Source organism: Stegostoma tigrinum, chromosome 12, assembly GCF_030684315.1.
Source record: "Stegostoma tigrinum isolate sSteTig4 chromosome 12, sSteTig4.hap1, whole genome shotgun sequence".
NCBI classification, from domain to species: domain Eukaryota; kingdom Metazoa; phylum Chordata; class Chondrichthyes; order Orectolobiformes; family Stegostomatidae; genus Stegostoma; species Stegostoma tigrinum.
This window is the reverse complement of record NC_081365.1, coordinates 69,841,261-69,862,549: the sequence shown is the minus strand read 5'-3', so window position 1 is coordinate 69,862,549 and position 21,289 is coordinate 69,841,261. Positions and strand designations below refer to the sequence as shown.

The 21,289-nt window shown below is 42.6% G+C and overlaps 1 protein-coding gene across 3 annotated transcripts in view; it reads right to left on the bottom strand.

The window, feature by feature from the left end:
• Window positions 1–21,289, bottom strand: part of mid1 (midline 1) — a 105,906-nt gene that overhangs the window by 53,999 nt on the left and 30,618 nt on the right. For 2 of the 3 annotated variants that reach the window (XM_059650415.1, XM_048540988.2), the window contains one exon: window positions 4,924–5,019. In XM_059650415.1, coding sequence (XP_059506398.1) covers window positions 4,924–5,019 — 96 coding nt within the window. Of the gene's footprint in view, window positions 1–4,923; window positions 5,020–7,794; window positions 7,807–21,289 lie in introns of all 3 variants that reach the window. The other variant, XM_059650416.1, reaches the window with a different exon arrangement.

Below are 21,289 nucleotides of genomic sequence, written 5' to 3'. Positions count from 1 at the left end.
ACTGTTTAACGTAGGAAATACACCAACGGCAATGAGATAATGACAAGATAATGAGCTCTGAGGAAACATTAACTGCTGTTTCTTTCCACAGATGCTGCCAGACCTGCTGAGCTTTTCTAGCAATTGCTGCTTTTGTTTCTGGAAACTGCGGAGAGGTCCTCAAGGCACTCCATTGCTTGGATTGTCCTCCTGGCATCTGTTGCAGATTAATTGATAGAGACTTGTTGCTGGAAGTTATCAAACTCTTTCATCAGAGCCGTATCATTGTATCACATCACTGCTAGGATACCAGACTGAACAGGTAGCTTCTTTTTTTGACTAGCGCTGATTATGACGTTCCTCCTCCATACTGGATTCGCTGAGAATCTCACATGGATATGTCATTAACTTAACAACAAGAACCTTTCTGCCACCCTTTTCACCCAGTACATTTGGGGGCTAGCTCATTGTAGTGGTAAGAACAGCAATAACGGTCGTAAATTTATTCTTTCATGGGATATGTCACTGGCACCATATATCTGCCCTTAAGATGAGTGGCTTGCTGAGGTTAGTCGCAGGGCAGATAAGGGCTGTGGGTCAGGAGTCATGTGTAAGTCAGAGCAGGAAGTGAATGGCAGATTTCATTGCCACTTTACGTTGGTGAACCAGATGGGCTCTTACAACAATTGATAATACTTTTGTGACCACCGTTACTGAGGCTAGTTTACAGTTATAGATTTCATTACTAGAATTTAAATTGCTTCAGTTGGCGTGGTGGGATTTTAACCTGTGCCTGAACCGATGGCCACAGAGCAATAGTCTGGACACCATCTTCCCATAATGCCTTCACATTTTATATCATTTTCTCTGACACACTTGCTCACATCTCTTTTGTTTTCCTGCTGTGAGTAACATGGTGTAAAATACCACCTTAAATAGTTTCCAAAGGTTAGGCTACTTTTAGAATACTGCATACAATTCTGGTCTCCCTGCTACAGGAAGGTTATTGTGAAATTCCAGAAGGTTCAGTAAAGATTGACAAGGATGTTGCCAGGATTGGAGGGTTTGAGCTACAGGGAGGGGCTGAATAGACTGGGGCTGTTTTCCCTGGAGCGTCGGAGGATGAGGGGTGACCACACAGAGATTTATAAAATCATGAGGGGAATGGATAGGGTAAGTGGACATGGTGTTTTCCTCAGGGGTGGGGGAGTCCAAAACTACAAGCCAAAAATTTAAGGTGAGAGGGGAAAGATTCAAAAAGGGACATAAGGGGCAACATTTTCAGGCAGAAAAAGCTGTATGGAGCGAGCTGCCGGAGGAAGTTGTGGAGGTGGGTATAATTACAACATTTAAAAAGGCATTTAAATGGAACATACGTACCAGCTTCTGTATGAAAAAAAAGTTGCCCCTTAGGACCTTTGTAAACCTTGCCTCTCTCACCTTAAGCCTATGTCCTCTAGGTTTTAGACTGCCCGCCCTAGGGAAAAGAACTTGGTTATTCACCATGTCCATGCCTCACATCATTTTATAAACCTCTAAGATCACTTCTCAGCTCTGACACAGAAGGGAAAAAAGCCCCAGGCTGCTCAGCTTCTCCCTTTCGCTCAAACCCTCCAGTCCCAGCAACATCCTGGGAACTCTTCTCTGCACCCTCTGAAGTTTAACAGCATCTTTCCCATGGAAGGGCGATTAGAATTGTATGCAGTACTCCAAAGTGGCCTCACCGATGTCCTGTACATCTGCAACATGATGTCCCAACTCCTATACTCAATGTTATGGCGAGTGAAGACAAGCGTGCCAAATGTCTTCATCACCCTGTCCACCCTGACTCCAATTTCACCTGCACCTCTATGTCTCTCTGTTCAGCAACACTGCTCAGACTCCTACCACTAACTGTGTAATTCCTGCCCTGGTTTGCCTTAATGAAATGCGACGGCTCACATTTATCCAAGTTAAATTCCATCTGCCACTTCTCGGCCCATTGGCCCATCTAATCAAGGTCACGTTGTACTCCGAGGTAATCTTTATCACTGTCCATGACACCTCCAATTTTGGTGTCATATGTAAGCTTACTAACCATATCTTTTACCTTCAGATACAAATTATTTTATATAAATGCAAAAAGCAGTGGATCCATAACTGATCTTTGTAGCACAGCACTGGTCACAGGCCTCAAGCACAAAAATACAACCCTGCACCACCATCCTCTGTCTCCTACCTTCAAGCAGTTTTGTATCCAATTGGCTAGCTCCCCTTGGATCCCATGTGATCTAATCTTACTAACCAGTCTACCATGCGGAAACTTGATGAACACTTTGCTGAAGTCCATGTGGGCCCTGTCCATCGCTAAGCCTTCATCAAATTTCTTGGTCTTCAGAAAACTCACTCAATCAAGTTAGTGACATATGATTTCTCACACACAAAGCCATGTTGACTATCCCTAATCAGTCCTTGTATTTCCAAATGCAAGTAAATCCTGTCCCTCAGAGTCCTCTCCAAAACCTACTCACCACTGACACAAGGCTCACTGGTCTATCGTTCCCTGGCTTTTCCTAACAGCCATTCTTAAATAATGGCACACATCAGCCAATCTCCAGTCTTCCAGCACCTCACCCATGTCTGTTGATGATGCAGATATGTCGCAAGGGGCCCATCAATCTTGTTCCTTGATTCCCAGAAGTTTGTGGGAATCATCTGATCCCAGGGATTTACTATCTTTATGCGTTTTATGTCCTCCAAAATCTCTTCTTCTGTAAAATGAACTCTTCTCAAGACATCACTATTTATTTCCCAAGGTCCTTAGCTTCCACGTCCTTCTCCACAGTAAATAAGGACACAAGATATTTTTTTCGTATCTCACCCAACTCCTGTGGTTCCACGCTTCGACAGTCATGTCAATATTTAGAGGGCCCTATTCTCTCCCTAATTACTCTTTTGCCCTTAATGCATTTATAGAATTACTTTGGATTGTCTTTAACTCTATTTGCCAATGTTGTTGTCTCATATCTCCCTTTTGTCATCTTGATTTCCCTCTTAAGTATATGCCCACTGCCTTTATACTTCTCTAGGGATTCACTCGATGTCAGTTGTCTATACCTGAAATACAGCTCCCTTTACTTGACCAGAGCCTCAATTTCTCAGGTCATCCAGTATTCCCTACACCTGCTAGCCTTGCCCTTCACATTAACAGGAACTCTTGTTACATCCTTCTAAAACGTCCCTTTACCTGCAAATAGCCTCCTCATATCAACTTTTGAAAGTTCTTGTCTAATACCTTCAGAATTGGCCTTACTCGAATGTAGAACTTTAACTTGTAGATTCAGTCTACCCTTTTCCCTTATTATTTTAAAACTAACAGAATTGTGATCGTTTGCCCCAATATGCTCACCTACTGATACCTCAGTCACTTGCCCTGCCTTATTTCCCAATAGAAATTCAAGTATTTCTCCTTCCCTTTTAGGTACATCCGCATATTGAACAAAAAAAAAGTCTTGATGTACACACTTGATAAATTCCCACCACCTCCCCACCAAACCCCTACATGCCCCATCCAAACTATGACAGTCCCAGTCTATGTCTGGAAAGTTAAAATCCCTTACAATTAGAATCCTAATTTTCTTACAGATATCTGAGATGTCCTTACGTATTTGCTTCTCAATTTCCTGCTGACCAATGGGAGACCTGTAATACAATCCTAATATGATGATCATTCCTTCCCTATTTTTAAGTTCCACCCATATAACTTCTCTTGATGGTCTCCTAGGAATATCCGCCCAAAGTACAGCTGTAAATGCCTCCCAACTAAAAATGCCATTCCTCCTCCTCTCCTGTCCCCCTTTCTCTCCTTCCTATAGCATCCCAGAATATTAAAACCGCCAGTTCTGTCCATCCGTGAACCAATTTCTTTCAATTGCTATGATATCCCAGTCCCATGTTCCCAACCATGCCCTAAATTCATCTGCTTTACTTGTCTTGCTTTACTTCTTGCTTTGAAATAAATGCAGTTTAATTTATCAGTCTTACTTTGTTCTCTGCCAAGCTCTTTTTCGCCTTGACTGTTCGACTTCACCCTGCGCCCCCTCATCAATCTCAGCCTTTTCTCCTTTCTCATCATCACTTAGGTACCCCTACTCCAACCCCTTACTAGTTTAAAGCTCCTGAGTAGCAAAAGCAAATTGCCCCGCAAGGATATTGGTCCCCTTCCAATGCAGGTGGAACCCATCCCTTGGCTAAAGGTCATTTCTACCCCTAAAGAGATCCCAATGGTCCAAAAATGTGAATCCTTGCTCCCTGCACCAGTGCCTCACCCACGCATTCGCCCACTCTATCCCTGCTGTTCCTACTCTCACTGGCATGTTCTTGGTTTGTGCTTGGTTGCCGAGCTAACTAAATCAGTGAGGGCTCGCCCATGTTCATCAGAAGGATGGTAGTTGTACACCCAAAGACCTTTGTAAGCAAGCTATGAAGTTGGCAGACATGGGCGCTGACAGCTGGCAGACTGGCACTAATGGCCATGCCCTGTGAACACACTGTTTGAATGGGAATCGGAAGAGACAAGCAGAAATGAATCACTCAGCTGGTCAAAGACCACAGAGAAAAGAGAGGGAGAGGCCAAGGAATCGTGTATAGCCCAGTCCAGTGTCTTTCTCCCCAGCAAATGTTCTAGAGATTATTTTGTCAGAGTTGTACTTTTGGGCAAAACCAGGTAATGTTTACTGCAGTGCAACTCAACATGGCACAACATACAGTGTTTTTAGATGGGAGGTTTCGGACTTAATTTGATGCAACCCGTTTACTTATGTAAAACCTTCCTAATCAGCTAACCTATCTGATGTGATAAAAAATACATTCTCAGAATACAATATTAATACTGACTGCTGAATTATTAAACTATTCTTCTTGTATCATCCAGCTTCTGTTTAGTGAACTGCAGTGAGCACTCACCTCTACATGTTGACAAGTCTGAATTAATCTTCCCATTAGTGTTTCCAGCTCATTGTTCCTCTTAATTAAACTGGCCAAATTCGACTCCAAACTTTGCTGTTTAGGACAGAAATTAAACATAGTTAGTTATAAACTGTGGGCACCACAGTCCTATCACATGGAGAGTCAAGTCATAATTGACAATCATGAAGGTGTGCTGAAGGAAATTTGTATGTCTTTGTTTGCGACCCCTACTGGTCATGGGTCACTTGCTGGTGGGTGCTTTCAACTTGTCACTCAGGTATAAAGCCAATGTCTGTCACCTGTTATATAAACCAATGAAAATTCAAATTGGATCTCCCTTCTGCCATCTGTCTTCACACAAGTCTTACCTTGTGGGAACCAAAGCGCCTTGCAGGATGCCTCAACAGAGCTCAATGCTTTTTACGGGCGAGTTTGGATGCTAGTGTAGGTTTGCTCAAAATGGTCTTCTTCATCCACAAAGAATTCATACTTTGTTTGCAGAAATACTTGGCGTAAGCTTATTTATATTGTCATGACCAGCCATACTTTATAAGCATGGGTATTTTTTTCATCACATAATGTTTTACTTTAACTTCTCCAAAGTGGCTATAGCTGACGGTGGTCCCAGTGGTATTACAGAAACATTGCAAAAAGTCATTAGTAATTGAAAAGCACTTCAGAATTCTGAACCGTAGAATCACTACTAAATTATCCAGCAGACATTTCCAAACTGGAGGGAAAATAACTGCATGACAACGCTGCTCTTGCACTTCATATTAACCCAGGGCAAAGAGAGAGCCTTTTCTGAAACATACCAGAAACATTAACAAGGCTCTGAATCTAAGGAAAGAAATCCTTGCATGCTTACCACAACTTTTCATAACATTAAGATGTTCTAATATGCTTTCCATCTATTAAATATTTTTTGAAAAATAGTCACTGTTGTAAAACAAGAATTATAGCAGCGAATTTATACACAGCAAGTCAGAACTATGAAAATAATCTGCAAGCATATTTTTGTATATTCAATGGAGGAACAAACACTGACATGAAATCCTTCACATCCACCCCAGAGGACCCACAGTCTTGCCGTTTAATGTCTCATTTGAAATGTGGCACCCCTGACAGTGTGTCCCTCCCTCAGCAGTACACTGGGAGTATCAATATGGATCATATGCTGCAGTCTCATGAGTGGGACTGATATGAATGAGGGTGATCCCGACCGAGCACAGGTTGACACCCAGGAATTATGATCTCCAATTTGCTCTTTTCCACATAATTTAATCATAGAAACACAAATGAAATCATGGAATCTTCTGGCCTACTGTGTCCACGCTTGCTTCGAAATTGCTACACAATTAGTTCCATTCCCCTGCTCTTTGCCTACAGTTTTTTTTTCTTTCTAAAATAGCTGCTCCTGATATACTCCACAAAAAATCCCTCTAATTCTGGACACTTCTTCTTCAACCTTCCCTTAACCTCTTCTCTAAAGGGACAGCAATTCCATAATCTCTAACCTCTCCACATTAGGAATGACTACATTGCACTGTGGCTCAGTGGTTAGGACTGCTGCTTCACAGGTGGACCCAGGTTTGATTCCACCCTTGGGCGACCGTCTGTGTGCAGTTTGCAGGTTCTCCCCGTTTCTGCGTGGGTTTCCTCCAGGTGCTCCGGTTTCCTTACACAGTCCAAAGATATGCAGACTAGGTGGATTGGCCATGCTAAACTGCCCATAGTGTTCAGGGATGTGTATATTTGGCGGGTTATAGGGGATAGGCCTGGGAGGGTTGCTCTGAGGGGCAGTGTGGACTTGTTCAGCCGAAGGGCCTGTTTCCACACTGTAGGGATTCTATGATTGTATCATTAGGGTTATTGCAGTAAGTGTGACAGAATGTGTCACATGTGCTTGTGAATGATATTGATTTGATGAAAATGAGGGCCATTTCTTCTTTCCTTACCCTTAACGCTTTACCAAACTCTGAGCCAGAAGCTCCAGGTTCAAGTCACACCCCAGGGCTGATGGCCAAGAAAGGAGAAGTCATGGTGGAGTCACACCCCAGGACCCAAGGGCCAAGAAGGGAGTAGTCATGACCCAGTCAAACAGGTTGATTCTCAATTTGTAAATCTTCCCAATGGCAGGCAATAAGAGTGGGTGAGTTTCCCAGTCAGTTATTTGACTGAAATCAGTTGGAGCTGTCACCGTCATGATCCATAGCTCCAAGCTGCAACACACAATGTGAAAGTTTCCATTGCCACAGCAGCTCAAAATGCAATTGGTTGTTTGGTTCATGAGGAACAGATCATGCCAACTGCAGGGGGTTAGATTCCAGTGTGACTAGGGTGGCACTGAACCTACTCCCTGGTGGCGAAGATCACACTCACCTTCAGCAGGAAAAATCAAGAAGAAGAAGAAATGCCTTTCAAAGGTCAAGAATCCTCAATGTAAAGAACATGATTTTGGTTCAAACTGTGCCTGCAGCTATACAAGGCTGAATCTCATGTATTTTAGGCTACGTACCATTGTATCATGTTTTTCAGAGGATTTCTCACCATGATGACTAGCAATATCTCTAATTGCATTTTACCAAAACTTGTCTCATTAGCTACCCATGCATTTGAGAATCAACTGGCTTTTTTTTTAAACTGGTAAAACAGCAGCTTCATTTGTCATCATCACAGTTACCAGGTTGAAACATTTTCAGATTCTCAAAACAGTTACATTTCTCGAACTACCATGGCGTGATACGGATGCAAATTCCCCGGATTAGCTTCTATATTAGGAATAATGTTGAGAAAGGCAGATTGACAGAGGGGAAGAAAGGAGTCAATGAAGGGATAGAGAATGGGGGCGGAGGAAGTGTAGCTTACCTTTTCGAAGGGCTTTATATTCATGTTAAGCATAGATGAAAGAAAACAAAAAGAAATGCAACATTGGCAACCATTCTTTGTCCTCAGGCAGCTGTTCAATGAAATCTCAGCTCATTATATGCTTGGTTCTGACCCTCAATCTCTTTGCTGCTGCAAGACTGCAAACTGAGTCTTCAATACCCTTTCGGAGGTTACCATGATTCTATTCATCAGGACTACTGCAGGTACGAATGCCTGTTCATTTGGTTTGCTAATATCAACAGAGGGTTTTGGATAAAATTACAACCCGCCTTGGCTACAGCCAGTAGAGGCCTGTGTCTGTCAGGGCTGCCCATTCCCAGGGCTGGAACACTGGCTAATTCTCACCCTCTGCTCAACAGCACGCTAATGAAGCCAAAGCAGCAAATACCAGAGACCCTCCATGGACCAGCAGGAATATTGGTAGAGCAGCAACTCTTCAGCAAACTGGGCAGCATTTAAAAAGAAATAGAACAAAGGAAGGGAGGTGGGGTGCAGGCAAACATAAATACAAACGTACCTTACTGAAGTAGGGCCATGAACATGCATAACAGGCATTTTGTACAAATGTACTGAATAACTCAGAAACACATGCATACAAACAAGCACACAGTGACACACATTTATTCTCACACCGAAAATGAAATGGCACGTGCATGATGATAATGAAACAAATCAGAAATGCCTTATGGATTCAATGTGAAATTCAGAGTTACAGACCACGTGCTTACAACCCCACAGCCTAAACCCTGTGTGCTCAGAAAACAGCGTTTATAACTGCAAATTCCAGGCACGGAAACATAATTGAGCAGACGCCTAGTGTACTCAAGCAAAGGTACGGTGCATTAGAATATGTACACGTGTCATTTAACTTCCCAAGCCTGTTCAGTCGTTTTCTGCAGCCATGAAAAGGTGTCATATCAAGGTAAACAGATCCCTCTCCCGTTCCTAAAGCAACTTCAGGCAAGGGAGTGCAAGTAGCAAAAGAGCCAATCACCAACTCTTGCATTGAGAGTTAAACTCTACAATACCATCCCGTTATTGTTTCTGTGACAGAACTGTGGGGATTTCCTCACTGACCCGCCAAGCATAGACCAGTGTTCCTATGTTGCCACTGAGGAATATTTTGCCATCTGTTGCGGATTGCAATGTCATTGGCATGACTGCTGCTGTCAACAAGAGTCCATAACGCAGAGAAGCTGTGATTCATGAGACACACTAGAGTTTGATGCTGAAATGCATAGCCCAAAATGAGGAGGGAGATGACTGGTGCGATTCTTCAGTCATGAGTTACCCTTATTTCAGGAGGTAGAATCAAGCTAAGTAATTAGCCTAAACCTTTATTAATCACTGTTGACATCTCAACCTGCATCTGGTACCCAATTCAGTGCACCATCCTTTTTAAGTGATTTCAAGGCCTTGGAGGAAATTTGTCAGAATGGTACCATGGATGAGGGGGTGCCAGTGATGGGAGACTAAAAACCAAAGCTGGAGAAAAGTTAACAGCAAGTTTAAAAGAGGATTTCAAAATTATCAATTAGCATAGCCAAGGGAAAACCATTTCCACTAGAATCAGAAGATATAAGTTTAAAACAATTATTAAAAGCCAAGAAGCAGTGACAGAAACTGATTTTTGCAGCAAGTTATTACGTTCTGCAATGCGCTGTTTTATAGTGTGAGGAGGCTATTCCAATAGTAACTTTCAAAATGATACCCAGTCATGGAAAAGGGAAAAGCTTAGGGTGTGTGGAAAGAGTGGACTAATTGGCTAGCTCTTTCAAAGACCCAACACAGACAGTTTGGATCAAATGGCCTCCTTCTGTACTAATATTCTATGATAGCTGGGACAGTGATTCATAAAGTAACTTCACCTAGCCTATGGTAGGGCTGTCTATCTGCAGGGCAGCAGCCAGATCTTCTTCAGTTTCAGTCCCTGTCAGAACAATGTGAGATAAATCATCCTAAAGAACCCTGCAGAATGCCTGCCTTCAGGCTATTGCACATATGAATAGCATGGAAGTTAAATGCTGCAGGGACGATTTCTGGAGAGACAGCTCTTCAGGTCATATGTGATAACTCTAACAGGAAGAGATGGCCGAGTGATGAATTCAACACACATAGCATTGGCAGGCAATCAGGCTGTACAGTCCACATCACAGCACTTCATGACTTCACAAGTGCTAATAAATTGTGCGCGATTCGGGTTTTGCTAACAATAGAGTAGCATCCATGCCTGCAGTCTGTATCTCACAAATAATGTCTTTCCAACTACAATAACATTGTCAAAATTAGGGGAGAGGTTGGACTGCCTTGCTATCTCTTTCATTTTACACAGAATAAATGCAAGTGTTAGTGTCAACACAAAATCAAAGCTGCTGGAAAAGCTCAGCATGTCTGGCAGCATTTGTGAAGGAAAGAAAGAGAGTCCGGCAACCCTTTCTCAGAAGCTTTAGTATGTACATTTCAGGCAGGGTACAACTGCACGTCTTGGTTTCACCTAAGTTCTTGTAAGATGATTTGAGAGTTGAACACATTTTACCTGGTAAATCTTTATTTGAATAATTATACTTGCTCTTTAACCTTTCTTAGCTGCCTCACTCTGAGTTGCCACTTATTGTTCTTGTACTGATTTTCTTCCACTTCTATTGTTCCTTTAGCAATATATGACAGTCTGTACATACAGTGTACAACAGTCTTCACATAGGATAGTTTCCATATAGGCTAATCGCTACAAACAGCAGTCAACAGCCATTTCTGATGAAAAGTCACGGACCTCACCTGTTTTTCTCTCTCCACAGATGCTGTCAGACCTGCTGGAGTATTTTCAGCATTTTCCATTGTTATTTAAGACACCAGTCAGTGGATATGACAGCCTTATAACTGTTTCCTATGTAGAGCATCACTTTATTTACAATATACCTGTGTCCCAAGAATCTCCAGGTGGCAGGAGATATTTATTAAAGCTCATACGCATTTCTCTTTCATGACATTTCTTTACGGTCTGAAATTTTCTTTAAAATATTCCTGAGGCTCTCCTAGACTGTGACCCTGCAGTGACCTCCACTGTTGGCCTCCTATTTTTCCCCCTGCCCCTGGCTATTGTTAGCTTACTGCTTTGCTTCCCCACGTGTCCTTTAATGCGCTCACATCATTAGTAACAAACGGCCGATCATGATCTGTCTGTCTTGGTCTACTGCCTTCACACACTCCTGTGGGTATTTTGTTCCCCCTTGAATAACATTGAGCAAGACAAAGGGAACATTATACCTTTAAATGTTAATATTATTCCTAGTACCCACAGGCACTTTATGTTTTGCAGTGCCCACCCATTGTGGAGGAACACAAGTTTAATCCCATCCCGGGACCACTGGTACTTTTCTTGGTCTCGTGCTCAGTAAGAATATTTACAACCCGCTGAGGTGAGGAAAACGTTTACTTTCTTCATCAAACATCTTTACTGTGGTTTCATTTTGCCGCAAGGCTGTGAGACAGAACTGAAATATGTGACATTCCTGCAATGATGTCTACTTGATTCATTGGCAGACAAGGATGGCTCTCTTCCACTTTCAGGGTGAGCACGTAGGTCGTTTTACAGACAAACACGGGCTACTGCAGGCTCTGTTACACTTGAGGCAGGAGGCGGAGGCGATCACAGGAAGGGGTGGGTGGGGGATTGGTGTGGCAGCAACCTCCAGGCTTCCACTTATTCCCCAGCAGCAAGTCTCGAGCTGCTCGATAGCTTCCCAGATGTCCCTCCTCCACTTTAGGCCAGTGAATCCCAGAATCCCTGTTGGAATGCCACACTCGGCCAGTGAGGCCCCGAGGAGTTTCCTCTGTCCACCTGGGTTTGCCTGCTCGTGTTGGAGCTGGGAGTTTCATGTTGGTCATGCAGACAATGTGCCCGACCCACTGTAGCCAATCTAGGGCAGTCAGCAACTTGACTACTATGGCCCATTTCACACAATAAGTACCCTGAAAAATCCAAAGATGTACTGGAGAACAGCGGACTCTTGTGGATGATAACCTTAGCCAAGTCCAGGTAACGATCCCATTAATGGGCAAACCTGGTCCTTTGACTTGTCTGTCGGCACCCTAACACACCAAGTGGGCCATTAGAAAGCGCGCACACCTCATGGCTATAAAAACCCGCAAGCCACTGCTTATACAGCTGTTTAGCAAGTTTGGCAGCATTTCCAGCAGCTGTATTTAATCTGCACTGTGCCTTAAACAGCTTCTCCGAACGACAGCATGAGAGCAAGGGCAATGTACCTTAAATCGGATAGATTGGAACTCAGAGGGACGGACAAAGAATAATGAACAATACGACACAGAAACAGGCCCTTCGTCCCTCCAAGCCTGTGCCAACATATTTTGCCCATCCACACTAAAACTGTCTTCACTTACAGGATCCATATCCCTCAATTCCCTTCCAATTCACCTATTTGTTCAGGTGTTTTTTGAGTACTGCTATTGAGTCTATTTCCTCCACCTCCTCTGGCAACGTGTTCCAGGCACTCACCACCCTTTGAGTGAAAAACATGCCTCGCACATCTCTTTTAAACTCCTCGCCCCAGCCACCTCACACCTTAAACCTTGTACCCGAGTAATTAACCCCTCCACCCTGGGAAAAAGCCTCATACCTTCTACTCTATCTATGCCATTCACAATCTTACAAACTTCTATCAGGTCACACCTCAGCCTCCTGCTCTTCAGTGAAAACAAACACAATCTATCCAACGTTTCTTCGTAGCTAAAATTCCCCATATCAGGGCAACATCCTGGTGAATTTTTTCTGTACCCTCTCCAAAACACTTCCTCTCAAGTTGGGGTGGAAAAAGAAGGTAGGAGGGAAGAGAGACTCAGAGAAAAGCGGACATGGTTGGAGGACCATGGAACGAGGGAGTGTGCATTGAAAAACCTAGGAAGTTGCACAGAAACTGTTACAAAAGGAGATTAGCAATTGAAAAGTGATGTTGGGCTGAAGGAGGTAACAGAAATTGAGTGGGGCAAGGCCAATGAAAGGATTTATAGCTCAGATTTAGAAGATACTGGGAGATTACAGAGATAAATAAGGGTAAGAACACAGGGAGATTTCACAAGCTGAGCGTTGGGGAAACAGGCTCCAATTCAGAACGGAATACATTTTATCCCCCACAATTTTGCTCCTACTTGAGTTATAATTGAGTAGTAAAGTATATGCTTTTGACAGTTGTAATAAATTGCACTTCAGTGAAAAGCCATAAGGTATGGCTCTTGTTGTGTTTAGCAGGACACCAGTGTTAGAGATGGCTTTGTAGCGTTTAGCACGCAAAGAGTTAAAAAAAAGTGCAACATTATTGAGCACCCCACATTTCCTGTGTTCCTTAAGCACTTGGATAGAATTCAACAAAAGCTGTCTGGATCCTGTTCCACTTTGGTCAAACAAAGCTATAAACTGGTATTTGGAGTATTTTGTGATATTACTCCAGTTACACCCACAGGCACTGTAGGAATGTGGGCTGGAAAAGTCTGCACCAGCAAACGGGGCTGTTGTAGACATTGACAGATTAGCATATTTCTTAGATGAGTGAAAACTTAATCTTTGAATGCCACCTCACATGTTGATAGCGAAAGTGTAGGCACACAAGCACTAATGTGAGCCATGGACTCGGCTGCAACACACATTGTTTCTATGCTTCTTCTGTTCTAGGAGCCAATATTGGACCCAAATTCCTTCTCAACCACATCCTTCTCAAAATAGATCCTAGGAAGTTTGTCTGATTAATCACAGAAACATTTTAGCCAGCTGCTATCTATTTCTTTGAAAAACTCACTTTCACTGCCTTCAATGTCAGAGACAGAAGTGAAACATACAGAAGGGGTTTTGCTATTTTCTAAGGAATGCTGCTGTTGAGCTGAATAGGAGAAACTCAGCTTTAAATATTCTGGAAGGTTAATTAATACAAGTTGTGAAGCCTCATCATAGATTGTGCTCTAGAAGCTTACTAGAACCAGGGAGCATAGCCTCAAACTAAGGGGGAGCAAATTTAGGACTGAGTTGAGAAGGAACGACTTTACCAGAGGGTTATGAGTCTGTGGAATTCCCTGTCCAGTGAAACAATTGAGGCTACCTCGTTTAATGTTTTTAAGGCAAAGATAGATAGATTTGTGAACAGTAAAGGAATTAAAGATTGCGGTGAGCGGGTGGTAAGTGGAGCTGAGTCCATGAAAAGATCAGACATGATCTTATTGAATGGCTCGAGGACCTCCTATTTCACATGTTGTTATGAAGCATCATGTCTTCTACCTGGGGAATCTGACAACAATATCAGAAAACGCTGCTTAACTTTTAAAATTACAGCTTGGCCAATGTCACAAACAAAGGGTAGACAAATCTCAGACTTTCTTCCACAAAAAGACAGTGGGGGTGGCAGTGCCTGTGGCTCAGGTTTCAGTCATTTGATAATGTCAAAGCTAAGTGAGCAAGATTGTTGCAACGTGAGAGTATTGGGAGATTTGGAGTTAAGATGGCTAACTGAAGTTGAGATACGGTACAGCCAAGGAGTAACAGAATGAGTTTCCGGGCTGAATGGCCTGGGAGGCATCACCGATCACAGCCAACCACTTTAAAATATACTTATCATCCCTAATCTCACTCTCTCAATCTTACCTGCTAACCAATTCCTTATCAATGTCAATACATTTCCTACAATTGGGTACAATCTCATTTTAATTAAACACAGCCTCTTAAGGTAAAATCTTGTCATATGCCTTTTGGAAATCTTCTTGGATTTCCAAAGAAATGTTTCTTTGGAAACATTCTTAAACACTCCCTTACGCTGGACACATCACTAACCACTGAGAGACAACAGCAACATCACTAGTAAGTAGCGCAGCATCATAATACCAGCTGGAAGTGAAGTAGCATCAGGAGCATGAGCAAGATCAGTAGTAACATGTGACACATCACCAGGACAACATACCAACCTATCACAGGGTGATAACTATGGAGGTGCACTGCCCAAACAATACTGGGAGTAATACTTTTGAGAAAATAAAACAAACTATAAAAGAGTTTTGAGGTGTTCAGTTTAATTATACAAGTCAATTTAAAGAGAAGTTCATGATTTGAACAGTTTTCTTGATACACAGGGGCATTATATATATTTTTGTAAAGAACCGCCATATTATTCTGAAGCGGGTTAGGGACTACAGTGTTATCTGGATCCAAAATGCCACTTCACCCACTAATTGCACTGCAGGCAGCATTTGGAATGACAATGGATCAGTCTACAGCACATGGTGTGACCTGAGAAATACTTCTGTCAAACTCCAACATTTCAGTCTAAAAATGTATAACTCTTTCAAATTTGAGAACAAAAAAATGTAACTAGTCTATTTCTGAGTCAAGAGATCAATAAATGGCAGACAGGCCAGTGACATCCATATCCTGAGAATGACTTTTATAAAAGGTACGAACTCTGAGGAAGTTCAAGGCCAGCAAAATAACAACAATGAGGTTCAGTAGAAATTGTAAACAAGGCATTTGCTGCTGTGTTGTTTTCTACACAATTTCTGGATTTAATTCTAGTTAGTTCAGCATTTGCATTAAAATGAAAGCTGAGATGTTTCCCATTACATCATTCAGCGGTGTCAAAACAAGATAATTAATGCCTGCCTTGCTCGTGACACCCACATTTTCTGAACGAACAAAAGAAAAAGTAGGAGAATTTACTTTGTAGGAGAAAATTACTGCAGATGCTAGAATCTGTACTGAAAACTAAAACATGCTGGAAATCACAGTGAGTCAGGTAGTATCAGTGGAGAGACAGCAAGTTAACGTTTCGAGCTAGGTGATTCCTCATCAGAGAACTTACTTTGCCCTAGACTAGGCAAGTTTCAGTGGAGAATTTCAGTCATCATCTTTGAGAACTTAAAGACCAACAACAATCTCGTTAAAAGTATTTAAGTATTATGAGAGCTGCTGGCATTAATTAAATGAGACATTTCTCGATCTGACACAGCATCTGATTGGCTTTGTGGGAGCAGGTTCAATGTCCTCACAAAAATACATTTGTGAACATTTTTTCAATCCAGTGCAGCAATAGAACCCAGGGGAACTGAAGAGATTCCCAAATGCAAAAGTGAGACGTTTTCAACATTCCAAGCTGGGGCCAGTTTTCTAATCATCCTTTCCTGTGTAGATATACAGTAACTAACAGCACTGCACCTCAATAAACGTCATTGCTATTTGGGATGGGTATGATTAGGAGAAAGAGGAGCGAAACTTCAAGACAGGAGAGGCCCACAGTTTCTGAAACTCCAGCACCTTCACCTGGTCCACAACATAATCTCGAAAGTACAAACAAAATAATTTATCCTTTTAGAATCCCTACAGTGTGGAAGCAGGCCATTCAGGCCATGAAGTTCTAACTGACCTTGCAAAGAACATCTGACCCAGACACAATACTCATTCTCACCCACCTTGTCCCTTCATTTCTCATGGCTAATCCACCTAATCTGCACATCTTTGGACTGTGGGAAGAAACCAGAGCTCCCGGAAGAAACTCAAACAGAGAGTTGCCGGAAGGTGGAATCGAACCAAGGTCCCTGGCGCTGTGGGGGAACAGTGTTAACCACCGGGCCACTGTGCTGTCCCACCTCCCCCCCCGCCCCAACTTTTGTGCCTACTGTTTCCTGGCAACTAATGTTCCTGACAAGTCCAGCAGTGGACAACAACTGCATGACAAACCATTACATAATTGTCCAGGATTTTGATTTGTGTCATCATTCTGTCATGATTGCTTCTCAATAATGGTTGGTACCTTGCTGGCGTGGGTGGGATTGAGGGGACTGGGGAGGGGGTTGAGGATGTAAATTACAGTCCAAAGGACAGCTTCTTCCCTTTCATGTCTGATGTTGGCTGGGAAGGGCCTGAAAATTGGGAATTGAGTGGGGATCTTCCTTCTTTGGAGCTTCACAGAGATTTTAAAAAAATAGCTGAAATCTGCACAAGAACACGTAGACTATATGACAGAGAAATTGGCTAATGAGCCCAATTTGTCCACATTGAAGGTTTGGTGCCTTAAATCTCTGCAGCCAAATCTATCACCGTGATCCTCATGTGCTTACCCCACCTCCCCTTTTATCAGTCTATACTACTCACTCCAGCCATGCCCACTGAGAGATGGTAACACATTCACACCAAGCTTCTGGTAAAGAAGTCTCTCCTTATTTCGCTGTTGGATTGCTTGGCGACCATCGTATACTGGTGGCCTCGGGTTACGCTGTTGTTCGCAAGATGAAACCACTCTGTATCCACTCCATCAAAACCTCCCTTTTTTGTTTTAATGACTTCTATTAGGTCATTTCAGTTTTCTTTTAATACGAGAAAAATGACCTACCCTGACAATCCTTTCCTGGTCCGTACCCCCACACACATCTGGTAAAATCCTTGCAATCTTATGCTGCACCCTCTCCAGTCCCATATCCCTCTAATCCTGCCTTTTTGTAATTTAGCAAACAGAACTGCGCTCTGTACTGTAAGGACACTGTAACCAAATTTCAACAGCTTCTCTGCTTTGTTTCAAGTCTGGACTGATAGAATTGCAGAGTACTTTGTTTCTTTCTGTTTAAGTGGGCCCTTGGTGCAATCTTTACTGGTTGCTATATTTGTATTGAGAACTTTTACTTCTAGCTCACCTGCTTCTGCGCTTTCCAAGTAACAAGCTGCATGTATATTCCACCCACCTCGCGCACGGCCTCAAGTTTGTGTGCTGGTCCTCATTTGCCAATCATTTGTGCATGCCGCCAGTTTATTAATGTCCTCCTGTAGTCTTTTGCAGTTCTCTTCAGTGTTGATAACCATCTCCCCTTTCTCTCATGTAATCCGCAAGGTTAGAAATTGTGTCTTTCACTCCAAAGTCCCATCATAAATGGTTAAATTGTGAACAGCAGTGCCCTCAATCCTGCTCTACTTCACACTTCTGTCACTCTGGATAACAACCCTCTACTCCCACAATTTGCTTTTGGTCTTGAAGCTGTCCAATGACAATCCAATCTGCTACTTGTCCCTAATCTGATTTGTTAATCTATTGTAAGGCCCCTTGCAGGCCTGGGTTCAAGTCCCAACTGCCCCAGAGGTGAGTAATACCATCTCTGGGCAGGTTGGTTGGAAAAATAGGTTAAATTACAAAAAAAAAAGGCCCCTCTGCAAATCCAGATTAATTGCATTTACATGCATTAGTCTCTCTGTTACTGCTGCAAAAGGAAAAAAAAGTGAAGCTGTTTAGGGAAGGTTTTCTTTCTGAAATCCTTGTTAATTATTCATTATTGGGTTTTTATTAATGTTCTTCTTTCTCTCCCTTAGGAAGAATTCCGTTATCTTTCCTACTACAGATTTTAAGCAGAATCATTTAGACTTCATCCCGGACATGTACAGACCCCTTCTTATTAAATATAGGAATTTCATTAGCTATCAGAAAATCCTCTGTCATCATATCTTTTTGTGAGAAACTATTATGTACATGTGATAATATTATTTGAAATATGTGGATGCAATCCATCTGAACCAGGAATTTTATCCTTCTTTGAGTTTAGTTAGTTTATTCAAAATATCACAATTTTTTTTTATTCCAGAGTAATGACCAAAACAGAATAAATTTTCAACATTTCTATCTCCTCTCTATGGTGACCTGTGTATAATCCTACTTAACCGTCTTATGATCCTATTCCCATCACAGCCTTTCTTCTCTCACGTCGTAGAGATGTACAGAACAGAAACTGACCCTTTGGCCCAACTCGTCCATGCCGACCAGATATCCGCACTTAATCTAGTCCCATATCTCCCATTCATATACTCATCCAGATACCTTTTAAATGCTGTAATTGTACCAGCCTCCACTGCTTCCTCTGACAGCTTATTCCAAACACACACTACCCTCTGCAGGAAAAAGTTGCCCCTTACATCCTTTTTAGAACTCTCTTCTCTCACCTTAAACCCATGCACTCCAGTTTTGGACTCCCCTAGACTGAGAAAAAGACCTTGTCTATTCACCCTATCCATGGCCCTTGTGATTTTGTAAACCTTTATAAGGTCACCACCCAGCTTCCAACACTCCAGGGCAAATGACTCCAGCCTATTCAGTGTCTCCCCGTATCTCATACCCTCCAAACCCGGCAACACCCTTGTCAATCTTTTCTCAACCTTTTCAAGTTTAACAACATTTTTCCTATAACAGGGAGACAGAATTGAATGTAGTATTCCAAAAGTAGCCTCAACAATATCCTGGACTGCTGCCACATGACCTGCTATACTCACTGCATTGACCATTGTACACTATTTGACTATTTTGTTTTGTATTCTTTGATAATTTACTACAAGGATGCCACTTTTCCTTCTCCTCAAAACCCTTTGTATTCTCACCTCTCCAGCACGGCTTGCCGTTATTAAATCAGGGCATTGAATATAACAGCAAAGAGATGATGATGGAGCTATTGAAATATCCTGGCAGTCACACTGTAGGAAGGATGTGATTGCACTCGAGAAGAGATTCACCAGGGTGTTTTCTGGGCTGGAATGTTTTAGCTACGAAGAATAGCCCGGATTGTTTCCCTTAGAGAACAGAAGGCTGAGTGGGGAGGGGAAACAATTGAGGTATGCAAAGTTTTGAGGGAGATAGATAGGGAGAAACGTGTCCCCTTCAGAGACTTCAACCATCGGGGGGGTGCAGTTTTAAAGGTAAACAGCAGGAGGTACAGAGAGGATTTGAGGAAAACTTTCTTCACCACGAGGATTGAGGGGTATCTGGAACTCCCTGCGAGAAAGGCTGGTAGAGGCAGAAACCCTCATGACACTTAGAAACCACTTAGATGGGCATTTGAAATGCAAATGCATACAAGGTTATAGGTCAAATGCTGGAAAATGGGCTTAGAATAGATGGATGTTTGATGACTAGCACAAACACAATGGGCCAAAGGGCCTCTTTCTATGTTGTAACAATTCCATGACTCCTCTGCTGTCTATGAACTCAATGTATTCCCCTTGCACAAACCCAATTGTTAGTTTATGCCTTTGTTTATCCACAGCACCTCACAAGCATTCAGGGTTTTCTTTCCTGTTAGTGAAATACATTTTTCCTGCGGTTTATTAAACAATAGTTTCAATTTCCCCACTAAGTTGTTGCTTGCCATGCTTGTTGCCCATTTTATTTTCCCACGTTCTATTCTCAGGCCCTCAAATCCAGATTTTACCCAATCTAGTTATCTGGTTTCATCCCCCTCATGTCTTTCACTAACATCACCTTACAGTGAGAAGAAAGATGGTATGTGTCAATTGGAATTGAAACATTAACTGCCTCTTTCATATATACAGTTATGAAAAAGCGTCATTGGCATGTAAATATTACCTAGGTAATAACTGTTTCTCAGCACAGATGCTGCCGGACCCACCGAGTTTCTCTGTTTTGAAACTCATATGCTTCAATCTCTCAGGAACCTACACTGCTTTTCATTAACAAACACAGGAGTGAAAAGAGAAAGACCTGCATTTATGTCGTGCCTTTCACAATCATAGAGCAAAGAAACTTCCAGCTCATGATGTACTTGACATGTAGTCACGGTCATAATGCCATAAATGAAGCAGCCAATTGACACACAGCAAACTCCCAGAAGCAGCACTATGATAACCAGCCATGGGATAGTAGGAACTGCCAATGCTCGAGTCTGAGATACCTACGTGTACAGCTGGATGAACACAGCAGGCCATGCAGCATCAGAGGAGCAGGAAGGCTGACGTTTTGAAGAAGGGTCCAGACCCGAAACCTCAGCTTTCCTGCTCCTCTGATGCTGCCAGGCCTGCTGTGTTCATCCAGCTCCACACCTGGCTATCTGATAACCAGGCTATCCAGTTTTACAGAGTTAAGTAAGGGGCAAACATTGGCAAGGATCAAGGGATAACTCCCCAGCTCTTCTTTCAAATAGCATTGCAAGATCTGTTATCCCCGGCTTAGACAGTAAATGGGGCCTCAGCTTAACATTTCCTTTGAAAGAAAGCACCTCCAACAGTGCAGCAGTCCCTCAATAATGCACAGAAGTGGCAGCCTTGATTTTTGCCCTCAGCTCCCATTGTGGGACATATATAATTACCCGGGGCAGAGAATGCTAACAACTGAACCACAGCTAACGTGTATGCTCGTTATAACAGAAACAATATTAAGACAGAACTTTAGTGCAGCCTATCTGTATTCTGAGGGTGATACAGCAGTAGGTCTATAGCAGTTGATGTGTGCTAGCACATTGGCTAGATTGGAGATCTTGGTGCCAGTCCTCACTCCGAACAAAGAACTGATGTTGTCATGGTTAAACAGCAGCAGGCAGCAATCTACTGAATTATTTTAACAGTTGGATGTGAGTTACCCACAGCAGTGAGATGCATGGCAGGTTGTGCTGTAACTACAATATACTGTCATCCCATGAGACATAAGTTGTTTTCTACATA